This window comes from Phoenix dactylifera, chromosome 5 (genome assembly GCF_051530095.1).
Source record: "Phoenix dactylifera cultivar Ajwa chromosome 5, Ajwa_hap1_PhDact_Kaust_v1.1, whole genome shotgun sequence".
In the NCBI taxonomy this organism is placed as follows: Eukaryota; Viridiplantae; Streptophyta; class Magnoliopsida; order Arecales; family Arecaceae; genus Phoenix; species Phoenix dactylifera.
The window spans coordinates 31,853,469-31,866,555 of NC_143194.1; the positions used below are offsets into that span (position 1 = coordinate 31,853,469).

General features: G+C 39.9%; 1 protein-coding gene across 8 annotated transcripts; it reads left to right on the forward strand.

Moving 5' to 3' along the window:
- The first annotated feature begins 843 nt into the window (after window positions 1–843).
- On the forward strand, window positions 844–10,347 carry LOC103718542 (S-type anion channel SLAH2-like). Of its 8 annotated transcripts, none has more exons than XM_088722391.1 (8): window positions 844–1,036; window positions 1,122–1,303; window positions 6,494–6,649; window positions 7,167–7,691; window positions 8,150–8,920; window positions 9,445–9,476; window positions 9,582–9,666; window positions 9,801–10,347. In XM_088722391.1, exons 3-8 carry the CDS (start codon window positions 6,509–6,511, stop codon window positions 9,801–9,803), a joined length of 1,557 nt encoding a protein of 518 aa, XP_088578517.1. In that variant the 5' UTR covers window positions 844–1,036; window positions 1,122–1,303; window positions 6,494–6,508; the 3' UTR covers window positions 9,804–10,347. The 8 variants fall into 8 exon arrangements, with proteins under 8 accessions (XP_088578517.1, XP_088578514.1, XP_088578515.1 ...); XM_088722392.1 differs by lacking the exons at window positions 844–1,036; window positions 1,122–1,303 and adding exons at window positions 3,432–3,618; window positions 3,838–3,865; XM_088722388.1 differs by having other exon boundaries at window positions 849–1,036; window positions 9,582–10,347.
- The last annotated feature ends 2,740 nt before the right edge of the window (window positions 10,348–13,087 follow it).

A 13,087-nucleotide genomic window follows, 5' to 3' on the forward strand; every position in this document is an offset into this window, starting at 1 on the left:
TTAATATAACAAACTTTGAGTACTCTTATTAATTTAATTAAGATTTTATCTACCGTAAGCCAATATTAACTGTTAAAATTCATATAGTTGTTTATTTATTTTTGTGACACGCGGCTACAGCTGGATCTCCATCAATTTATTGGCATGTATCAAATAGAGAATATAGACCGCAACTCACTTACATACCTATTTATACAATGTGTGCCATCTATACAATTACCAAGTACGTCATGGTCATACCACTGCTATACAGGCTTGTGTATGATTTTATTACATTTACAAAATACAAACATCAAAATATAATACAACAATATTAAGCAATAATAATGCCAAACATTAGTCCAAATTCAAAGTTTTCGCACCGCGTTAGTATGACAATTATTAGAAAACCATCCATGATCATGCTGCCTAATTAATGATGGATCTGCTATCAATTTCCTCGACAATTTATTTATAGCTAGCAGTACATTCATACTTGACGTGTACATTTGTATATGTCCTCGAACCGCAAGCTAAATTAAACTTTAGCTGTGATGCTCCCTAACTACGTCACTTAGTCGGCTCAAAATTTTTTGCGATGTACGATTTGCACCATAGAATACTGTATAGTATTCGGTGATCGCCATCAATAGAGAGGCAGGTATTAATAGCGATACACTGTATATGATACATAAGATTATCTTATTTGATATAGCTGTTCATCTTGCAATGACAGCCATCAAGCAAACCTCGCACGGGAGAACCCGTGCTGCACTTAGTCATCCTCGATTGCGGGTGCGGCGTGGGGACCCTTTCCACTAACTTTAACGCGTTATAAAAGAACCCCGGCTCTGCGCTCTGGATGACGAGTACCTTCTTGTCCTCTTTCCTCCATTCCTTTCCTTCCTCTCCTCTCTTTGACGTTCTTCTCCCATCCTTCTCCTCTTCTCGGCCTCCTCTCCCTCCGAGAACGGCACGTCCTTATTATGATGACAGATAGAGAGCTATCTTAGTTGTGTAAACTCCTCCCATCATCAAGTCCTGGACTCTTGGATAGGTTTTCTCTGCTTACGAAACTGAATTATAATACTACTGCATGCCTGTCGCCTTCTATGGCCTTAGCTGGTGATTTTCTGTCTCAGCTGGAAGTGAAATCATAAGCTGCGTGTTTTGCCTGTATCTGTATTTTTTAAGCTTTGTTGGGTTTTGACATCGGAACGAGCTCTCGCCTTCACACACTGGTCTTGGTGGTTTGGTGGAATAAGACTGCTCTGTGATACGTGGAACCAACCAGCTCGGCGGCAGAACAGTGAAAGGTCAGAGGGTACGTACATGAACTGAGTATATAGCTTTTCTGTCCTTTTCTTAACGTTATTTGTTGAGATTATTATTAACGTTGCTGATCGCTGTTGAACTCTCTCCTGACTTGATGTCTTTTAGATTATTTCATTAAGCTTCGTTGACGTTTTTCTGTCTCTCTGTCATGTTTCAGTAGTGGCGCATGGACAAGTTTGTCTGCGTCCGGAAGTACTTAATGCTCATATGTCAGGCATTATTTTAGAGGTGGCCTGGATGCCTCCACGGTATTCACAGGAACCATGGAATAGTTTTGTAGGCAAGTACCTGGCATATACCTTTTTGACATAATTAGGGGGAGAAGATTACTTGTGGCATGGCTCGCATTTGTAATCAATTAATTGATTACCGCATGTACTTGTATGTATCCTATTGTGGAGGGTGGGATATTGTTTTAGCAAGTTCAAATTCAAAAAAAAAAAAAAAAAAAAAAAAAAAAAAGGAGCTGGCCACACATGTCAAAGTAATTTGAGAACAACAAAGTTAAACCGGCTTCAATGTAACAAGCAACCATCAATTGGAAAGCACGCAGAAATATACTTGTATATATATACTCAAGTACGTGAGCCACAGCTAACCATTGATTGAGACCTTTTAAGAGAATTTTTTTTTTTTTTTGGTACAACGGTTGCTCACACTATTCTAAAATGAGTGCAACCAATAGAGCTAATGGGAAGAAGATGGCGTAAGAGAACTTTTATCTTTTCTTCATCAGGATAATTTTCTATCGATAGCAACTAACCATTTTTGCTTCAACTATTTAAAAACCTGAACCGAACCAGTTAAGAATTGGAGCCTCGAGAAAGATCTCATCGAATCGTTCTTAAAAGTGCTCGGCAGAAACATCATCACTATAATAATCCTGGTGGTCGCCAGCTTAGTTGTTACCTGCAATTAATTATATTCTGTCACAACCTCTGCAGCATATTCTCCATGCATGTTCATATTGAGGTTGTTGGTATCATAAAATGCTGTAAATGGCCGCGATAAAAAATGGCTGGCTATCAAAGGATCTGGTTTTTTAGAAACTAATGCATCCGGATGTTCGGGAGCCAAAAGTGGAGAGTTAGTTCCGTAACTTTCGTTGGTCCTTTATTTCAGTCACACCTTCCATTGTTAGTGTACCAGTCTCTCTTTTCTCCTTGCTTTTGAGCAGGTACAGAGACATGGGCACTGTCTAACGTTCAAGGCTCCTCCACGCAAATTAGTTTGCACCGGTAGATCAGATACGTGTGGGATTGAAAATAGTCATAAAAATAACAAATCACAAAAATATTGCGTGACTTTGGGAGGAGGATCTTTGATTTTTTTACAAAAATTGGGTAATGCCAAAACCAGCCACCACCAATATCATGCATGACCGAACTTCTCCACTTGTCCCCATCTTAGCTTTGTCCAAAAAATCTGACCTAGTTCGATCCACTTTTAACTTATACAGTATGGCCCACTGATTCATGTGGCTCGACCCGAATCCGACTCATTGCCTATTAAATTCGGCGGTTTTGAACCCTGGCCGATAATTTGATTTAACCTAACTTGCTTTCGATCTGCCTAATTCTAATCATCAGAATAGGGCATGAAACAAACCACATCTTCCTATTTGATTGCACTGAAAAGATCAACCTGCTGTAGCTCAATTCATTTCTACTGAAAGGAAAAAAAAGAAGGCCTACAGTCATACAATTTTTTGGGTGGTCGAACCACTTTCCCGGCTACTAATGCGCCCACCACCAACTTCTGACAGTACAAAATTGGGACCAATCCAACTTGGGTCTCGCCCATTGCCCACTATGAGTGTCAATTTCAGCCCTAACTCAGCAACTAATCCAATCCAATCCAATCCAATCCAATCCACCTAACTTCTATTGTACTGATCGGGTACGGAATCATTCATGTCCCTTGTCGAATTGTGTCGAGAACCCAATTCTTTGCAACCAATCTTTTCTCGTCAGTAAGATAAATCAGTGGTCATGCGTTTGTTTGCGCTGTCATGCCATTTTTCCAGATAGCCATGCGCCCACCGCCACCTGCCTGGAAGAAGCGCTACTGGCTCTGCCCTTCCCCTGCCTATATAAATTAAATAAGGGGAAGGCAAAGGGACGGGAAAGAAAGCTCTCAGGCCTTAGTTGTGTCCGTGTGGGCTCTGGTTTTTTTGTCGCTGGAACCAGCTGTTTGAGTTGGTTCCAGAAAGAAAACCTCTGAAGCGGAAATTTTCTACTTGCATTTTAAGAAGAGGTCTGTGAGTCGGCCCGCCGCTGCGCCGTTTATCGGAGAAGGAAACCGGTGAGTTTGAATCGAATGATGTTGCTGATTATTTGTATGATAACATGGCAGTTCTAGTCTTGATCTGTGTCTGTTTTGATCTGTTATCTTCCTCTTGGTGTGTGAGTTTAGTATGATCTCCTCCCCCCACGTCCGGGATAGTGCTTAGTTTCTGAATCCATAACGTGATGTTTTTTTTTTGTTCCACGGTACAAACAATGTGATTCCTTGGTGGTGCAGATGAGCGATTCAAATATTCCAGACAGTGGTATGTTCATATTTTTTTCCTCCCTCAAAACAGAGAAAAAAGGAATGATCTTTTGGTCACTTTGTTTTCAGATAAATTGTCTACTTTAGTGGGGAGAACAACAGATATCTATGATGGAAAAAGAAGATGCGAGCTGTGACTAGACAGACTCTAGTAGATGTGAAGGAGAGATTAAGAGAAAGTTGTATTAAAAGGAAGACAGGCTCGGATCCAAGGGAGAGAGATTGTGGGGCCGAGCATAGCTGCTTCCAACTAAAGGAATAAAACACTGCCAGCTTTCGATGACGTTAGTAGTACTCTGAAACTCTTCTTCCAAAAAAAAAAAAAAAAAAAATCTTAAAAAAAAAAAAGTAGTCTGAGACCATACTGTCTCTGGCAAATTTCATTTAACTACATGTAGGAAAATGGAGCGTGACCCAAAAAATGAAATGAATAGGTCCTTTACGTTCTTCTATTATGAGAAGGATAAAACCATTTCTGCGTGCTAAAATTAATTTCTGAGTCCCGTCACCATGAAGTAAAGTTGCCGCTGCCCTCGATGGCTGCTCGCCAATTACCGGGAAAGAGGGGAGACTCGGCCTGGGAACAAGATCCTCGGTCCGTACGCAGATATCGGGCGAGACGGAGAGATGCTCGTCCGTCGATCAGCATCAGGATTCGTGTACTGACATGAGGAAGATATCCATCGTCTCTAACGCGACGTGGATTCGGACACAATCGCGGAAGTCTCATCGCCGCGGACCGCAGGGTCCACAAGATGATATGGATACCCTAAGTGCCTGCCGCGTGTCCCGTGTCGGGCCCGGCAACTACGGATGCCCCTCGCGAATTTGTCCTTTTGCGGTTACAAAATTAGGATTAGGTGGAAGTGGAGTTCCCGCAGCTCCGGGACGTGGCCGGGAACGGGAGACCGGCGCGAAATCCGCCGGATTTGGAAAATGACGAATAAAATAAGCATCAGCGATGGAAGGAAAGCAGAGTCCGCGTGGCGGCGGTGCGAGAGCCTAGAGGTCTGGGATTTGTGGGTTTGCCTCTAAAGAGAAAGGCCCAATGGCGATGTCGATCGCTTCGGACCCCGGCGAAGAAGCTTCTCGAAAAGCTAGGGGGGCCCTTCGCGAGCTCCCCGCTCGTCTTTATGGAACCGAGGCCGTGAGGATCTTGTCCCCCTTGCTGCCCGTCGATCAACGTAGCGGAGAGGTTGAATCCCCGGCTTTGCTTGGGAGACCGAGGATTCCCACCATTTCAGGTGTTTTGGGTTCTTTTGCTCGGTTTTGATCTTTTCTTTTTCCTATTTTGGTTGAAAGTTTTGATCTTGGTTTAATCGCAAACAATCATATGGGCAGTGGGTGGTCTTTTGTAAGATAAGCTGAATGCAGCTTTTTTGGTTTTCTTTAAAGCAATGATTTTCCTTTCTTTTGGCCTTTCCCAAGGTGACGAATGAACCATGCTAGCATTATATTTAGCAACAAAATGATATTTTAGGTGCTATTTGATTATAAAAATTGGGTTTTTGTGGATTAGAATGACAGTAGTTGAATCTAGTCGAAATCACATTGGTTTTCTTGGTGTTGGCCTGGGAATTAGGTAATGTGTGAGATAATGGAGATGGTTTATTTATTAGAAAAGAAATCTTGGAGATGTTTTGCTTGGATCATAGTCGGGAGAAATGATTTATACAAGGTAGAATCGAATGATGAGGGCAGTATAATTTATTATAAAATGCATGGGTAAAGGCTTTTAATTACCGATGTTCATTTGCTTCCTATATTGGCAATACCCTGTAGGTGAATCATAAAAGTCATTTATATTTTTTATAATTCACCTACAGGGTAGTGCTAACATCGGTAATTAAAAATTCACTTACAGGGTCAGGTTCTTTCCTTATAATTTTTTTTGTATCAAAAAACTAATTAAATTTTTAATGAGTTTTGATATTTGTAGATATAAAATAAGGAAATAATATTCTTGTTATTCATGCATGCATGGTGGTTGAGATTTCTGATCTATTTCTATGTGGTGGTCGAGGTTTGCCCTTAGTGGGAAAGGTTTGATCTGTGTGCTTGATGGTGTTTCCACCACCTTTTATTAAAATGGATTTAGGATTCTTCTCCAACTCAGGTGGTTGGAAGCACATGCTCTGCTCTCTAGTTTATTCTTCCTATTCCACTAGACTGAGGACGTTTAGCCATTTGTTTGTAACTTCCATATGCCAAGGTGGATCAGTGGACATTTTTGTTTATGAGGTCTGTGAGAGGCTCCTTACATTAAGGAATCTTCTCCAACCCAAATGCTCGAAAGTGCATGCGATGTTTTGTTGTTTATAACCTCCTTGGAGGCATGCGTATCATCGTGTTTGCAACCTCAATTGATCAAGATGGATCAGTGTAGCTTTTACTAGTGCTGGGTTTCAGAGAGACTCTGTTGAGCTTGAATGCCCCGAAGGCTGAAGGAGTGCATCATAGCTGGTATTGCTTGGTATTAGGATCTACCTTTGGACATAACAGCTTGAAAATTTCCTCAATTAGGTTTACATTCTTTTTATTGTATGAATGTTTTTTCCTTCCAACGCTTGACAGAGGTTTCGTGGTAAATATTGATGCTTATATTTGATTTCCTAAATTCTTGTAGATTTATTGTGCCATAATGGACAACAAGGACAGCATTGGCTCAGCAATTCAAGGTGACCCTGAAGAACTTCCACCTATTTTCAGATTCATCCAATCCAATGGAGTTGATGGATTTGATACCATTCCCAGTCCTCGCGGATATCCTGTAGCTTCTAAGGTAAGCTATATCTTTCACAGCATTTCCATGATCAATTTTTAGTTTCCAAATGGCACTAAAATGGCCAACCTAATCATCTACTTCCTAAATTTTAAATCAATGGTAAGCTTGTTCTTGAAATGTTCTTTCTAATTTAGCATGCCTTTGTTTCATATTCTTGAGAATTAGTGTTGAATAAATTGTTGCATATATTTTGGATGAGAAAGGCTATAGAGCACCACTCTATTCCCTCCTTCATTCCCTGCTCCAATGTGGTGCCTGGTTATTGACCCAAACCCTACATGACCCTCCCCATTGCATCAATGCCCAATTGCCACATATGATAGGGAACTGAGTGAGGAGTGGAGTGGGGATCATTATCGGAGCATTCATCTTCAGTACCATATCTAAATTTCACGGAATTTGGCCTACTTTCATGTATATGTTTTTCGAATAATGCTGAGTTAATTCTATATTTTTTGGCTATCTTTTATTTCTGGAGGGCAGTACCAAATTATTTTCTTGTGTTTCATTTCAGGGAGCAGAACCTCCAAATTTTCTTAATGCTAGTGCTAATGTACACAACACACCTTCTCCAAATTTGCCCGTTCACATCATCAGGCCACCCCATCATTCACATTCTGTGTCCATCAGCATGCCAACATCACCTTCTGGAGTTAATCAACCTGGAAGCAGTGCTGCTAATCTGAAGCCAAATCTAGTCATTAGCTCTCCTGTTGTCAACTTGCAAGTACCCAAGCAGGCAAAGTTTCACTCTCAACCCATGGCAGCAGGAACATTTCAAGCCAAGGGAACTCCAGAAAGAAAAGGTCTTAATCTTTCAGGGAGTCAGCAGAGGGTACCAAGGAGTAGTCGGCTCAAGGACCACAGTTATAATTCTTTCAAGACATGGTCTGGTGCCCTTGAAAGGCAGATATCAACCTTTCGCAGAAAGCCACCGGAACCACAGGAGGTTAACGGTTCAAAAAGTCAACCCGAGCCAGTGCCAGCCCCGGACCGCTACTTTGATGCCTTAGAAGGGCCTGAACTAGAAACTCTCAGAGTATGCCTTCTCTTCGACATTCAGTAACGTCATTCTTACTATTTATTCATTATTATTTATTATTGATTCCACCAGTAGGCTCTCCATCTTTGCAAGATTGATAGAACATATGCTGATGTATGGTTCTGCATCTAAATAACATCAAGATAAGTGGATATTTGTTATTATAATATCAGAGGTTCAGGGTGTTATATTGGATTTGGGCGTAAAGCTGCTAATTATAAAAGTGCATGCATCCTAATATCAAATCCGGACAATGTTATAGATCTTTTTTTGTGGTTTCATAATGTAATTAGTCTGGCCATTAGTCTTTCCTTATATCTCATTGAACACCAATAAGAGAATTCAACTATTTGTATTAAGTTCTTCCTGTAAGGCAATAAGAGCTTTCCACTTCTTACAATTATCAACTTCCTATTTCAGCATGGTTCATTCTCTCACTAGTTACATTTCTTCAGGCGTCTGAGGTGTTGGTCCTTCCTGAAGACAAGCTGTGGCCTTTCCTTCTTCGCTTCCCCATATCATCTTTTGGTATGTGCCTTGGTGTGAGCAGCCAAGCCATCTTGTGGAAAACATTAGCCACATCTCCATCTACGACGTTTCTGCATGTAAGCCCAATTATCAACCTCGTGCTCTGGTGTGTATCACTTGCATTGATGGGCACGGTGGCCTTCATCTACTCTCTGAAGATCATATTTTACTTTGAAGCTGTCCGCCGGGAGTACTATCATCCCATCCGTGTCAACTTTTTCTTTGCCCCATGGATAACTTGCCTCTTCTTGACGCTTGGCTTGCCACCAATAGTTGCAGTAAAACTACACAGTGCTCTATGGTATGTGCTTATGGGTCCAATATTGTGCCTCGAACTGAAGATATATGGCCAATGGATGTCTGGTGGTAAACGCAGGCTTTCAAAAGTAGCCAATCCCTCAAATCATCTATCAATTGTAGGCAACTTTGTGGGTGCATTGCTGGGCGCATCGATGGGGCTTAAAGAAGGGCCCATATTCTTCTTTGCAGTCGGGTTAGCTCATTACTCTGTGCTCTTTGTAACTTTGTACCAGAGGCTTCCAACAAATGAGACGCTCCCCAAGGAGCTTCATCCGGTCTTCTTTTTATTTGTAGCCGCACCTAGTGTTGCTAGCACAGCATGGGCAACGATTACTGGGGAATTTGACTATGGCTCACGGATTGCATACTTCATCGCTCTTTTCCTCTATGTTTCTCTGGTAAGTTAATTTGTCACTTCACTCTTGAGTTGTTTATGTTGTGGTTTCTGGGGAAGATATAATTTCAAATTAAGAGTTACATGACTAGTAAATTGCCTTATTATTTTTCTACTATCACTTACTGAAATGGTGAGCATTATAAGTCACATCATAAAACTGAATGAGAAGGAAATATACGTGATAGCTTGTTTTCCATGAGAATTTAGAACTTGGCACAAATATAGGCATACACGAAATGACAATAAATTAACTCTGGTTTGTCAAGTAGTAGTCTCTGGTTCATGGTAAGTTAAATCATGCTCCACTTTGTGATCATTGCTTATTCGATGGAAGAATAAGTGGGGAACTGTATAGCGTCTGATGTACTGCTGACGGTTTTGCTATCCCTTTAATGTGATGAATCTTGCTTGCATGGCAAACCAACAGAGCTGAACGCATTTCCATATTACTTGGTCTTCATCTTTGCTTGTCTTTTAAAAGTTGGTGTCTGACAATTACTTGCATTTTTTTTTAATGTATTGCAGGCTGTTAGAATCAACTTTTTCCGGGGATTCAGGTACTCGATTCTTCATAATCATTTCATTTAAGTAATCTGACTTCTGTACTGCCCTATGATCCTGTTATTATTTGGCACATCTAAAGTCTATTGTTAATCCAATAGGTTCTCTCTAGCATGGTGGGCATATACATTTCCAATGACGGGTGCTTCCATCGCAACCATCAGATATTCTGCTGAAGTGAAGAATGTATTTACTCAGTCACTTTCTATTCTACTCTCTGGCATATCTACATTGACAGTAATAGCTCTGCTTGTGTCCACAATCATTCATGCATCTGTGCTCCATGACCTCTTTCCGAATGACATCTCCATTGCTATCAGTGATAGGAGACCAAAGCGAAGCAAGAGACGCACTCATATTAAAATTGCAACCTCAGATGTAAATGACACTAGAGCTACTCATCTGACGAGTGCAAGCTCGGATATAAAGGAAATGGGGGCTACTCATTTAGGAAATGCAGGCTCGGATATAAAAGAAATCGGAGCTTCTGTGTCAATAGATATTCAAGGACGCTAGTTATCTCTGAAGCTGCTTGACTTCTTTGGGATGACTCCATTACCGCAGGGCTTCCAGCGTTGTCCTTGAATGTGTCATGATGTGATTGGATCCTCTCCTCTCACAAAGCTTTGGAACTAGTAGGATCAAATGTGGTCTGAAGTTTGAGACAATTTGGATGTGAAGATTGCATCATAATGAGAGGTCTTTGTGCAAAATAAAACGCAGCGATGATAGTGAATTGTTTTATTGGTTCATGAAACTAGTTGATTTGTCTATGATGATCTGTAGATAAAAAAAAAATTATGTGACAGACACTGTTGAATATGGATTTCAGACTCGGGCAAACTTTTTTCCCCGTTTCAACTAAAATTTTTGATGTCAGGTTGGACTTCTTTCAGCCCTTAACCAAAATAACCAGAGATGCATTAGCACCCCTACAAAGTGTTTAGTGGTCTTGGTGTACCAGCCTGAACTTGACCTGGCTACTTTTCTCGACCAGCCCAAGCATATTGAGCCACAGTTCATGCTTGGAAATTTTCAAGTTTAAGCTGGCCCCAAAATATTCTTGTTTGAGCGCAATCACACTTTAGGGCTATCCCAATTGATTAGTACCATAATTTTGAAGCAAGTTGTAATTTTTTTAAGAAGATGTGAAGGGTATGCAACCATACAGCAGAGCTAACATGAGGGTACCGAGACGGATCAAGGATACCAGGTCCAATTCAAGCCAAGCCCAGTCATTCAACCCAAACAGACTTATTTGGGCCAAGCCTGAGTGGCCTCTCGGCAGGCCCTGGGTTGGGTCTCGAGCCGGGCGGTCTAATTCGATGGGGTTTGAAGGAGCATTTGTCCTGCTCACTACTCCAGAAAGGACCTTTGGATATGCTTTGTAGCCACTCCCCGCCTTTATGTTTTCTTCTTTTTTTCGACTCTGTGGGTTGTACTTATACTAGAGTAGTGTGAGCAGCCGTTGTATCAAAAAAAAAAAGAACAAAAATTTGCCCGTTACCAAAAACTACCCATGATTACATAGATCATTTGGGAATGCAGTAATTGCTTCCCTCATTCCTAGTCCTAGCATGGTTCTATGGGGTTTGAAGGAGAGAGATGGTCGCCAGGAGTTCGAGAAGGAGAAGACAAGAGGACCTCTACCTCCTATGCTTGTCGAATAGGATATACCGCCCCCAATTGCATTCTATGTTTATTTAACTAGTTTCATAGCCTATGAGTTGCATACCGAAAATGATCTACAATCTTAATGAATAAAATGTTAAAAGCAAAAAGTCCCTAAGAAGACCTAAAACTATTTCTAGATTCTTGACTTACAATTAATCCCCTTTTATCAATGCTATTTAATATCCTATCCAATCCAACTAATTAAACTAATCGAATCCATCCTGGTGAACTTATCCAATTCACAAGCTACTCCCTTCCCCCTTTCCCCTCCCTACAAAAATTCTGATTATAAGACAACTTATTCACTATTGACTATTCATGCATAAGGGATCTGCCATCGACGGTGGGTAAATGCGCGATGCAAAACCTAAACCATTAATCACTCACTGATGATTGAAAGGGTTTATCTAAGAAATTGCAAGAATAATAGAACCGTTGCTACGGCTCAAAACATGGACCTTTTCCATGGAGAGAAATGCTAATTAGCTAAGCTGAGGTTAGCTAGAATAGAAATATTGTTAATTTAACTACTAAAATTATTCATGACACATAATAAAGTTTTGTGATATTAGATTGTAAAATAGTTTTAGTATCTCATCTGCAATGGCATATATATATATATATATTCCCTGTCTTCTTGGTAGGGCAATATCATGCTGCAAACCTTCATTTAAGACTTCACTCAGTTGCCATCCATGAGAGAAAAGTATAGTGCTCAATTCCATCACCAATCACAAGAGAAAAATGCATTATTTGTTTACTCAGGTTATAAAAATGGTGGCTACCATAAGTGAAAGGAAAGTACGGTGTTGTCGTATAAACAAAGACAAGTTGATCATAATACTCATCAAGTAAGGTTCATGCGAACGGCCTGCACTTTTAGCATATTTCGGTTCATGACTTCATACATATTCATATGCATGAGCCGATGTTGTATCATACCGTTGAACTGCCCTTCTTAAATGGAGATTAAATAGAGTTAAGAAAAAAGAATGGTGGAAGGGAAGAGAACAAGAGTGGGAATATGATAAATCACCAAGCTTGAGACAATATCATGAGTTGATCTGAAGACTTTTTTGATTAGTGGCTTAATTTTGCCAATTTTTAAGATGTAATTTTCTATCAATCTCTCCTTGATTTCTCACCTCCAACATCTTCGCTAATTTGTCTAGCGGACTAGCACATCAATAAGAATGCAGACTTTCCATTTGCAAACTAATCCAATCATGAGAACGTGACAATATGCATGATCAAGAGTTTAAAAATAAAGTATACAAGAATACCATTCATCGCGAACAAAGTTATGAACTAAGATAGTATGATTGAGAGACCAACAAAGGATACTCCCCTAAGAATAGCAACTCATTTGAGCCTAGGGATGGTAATTTATGACCCGAACTCAGCCAACCTGACCTGCAAATGACGTGTTTTAGTAGTTTTGAGTTTGACATAAACGGATTTAGGTTGTAAATGGATTAACCCGTCTAAACCTATTTATTAAATGGGTTGGGTTCATACTTAAATATTTGACCTATTTAACCCATTTTGACTCGTTTAATAATTGGGTCAGGTTATGATCCAACCGTTTAACCTATTTAAAATCTGTTTGAAACCTACTTAATATATTTTTAACATGTTTAATCTAACCTACTTAATTTGTTTAACCTGTTTAAATCTATTTAATCCGTCTAACTTGTTTAACTTGTTTGATAAATGAATTGTGTAGATCGAGTTAAGTTATATATTTAATAAATAGGTCAGATTTAGATTTAAAATTTTGATCTGTTTAATAAATAGATCAGATTTGGGTTGATGAATTTTTGACCCAATTAGCATTCCATCCGATTGTATTTAATCTAATTGCCATTTCTATTTATGCTAAAAAAATAAATTTAAATAAAAATAAGTTAAAAAAATAATAAAGCTAAAAATA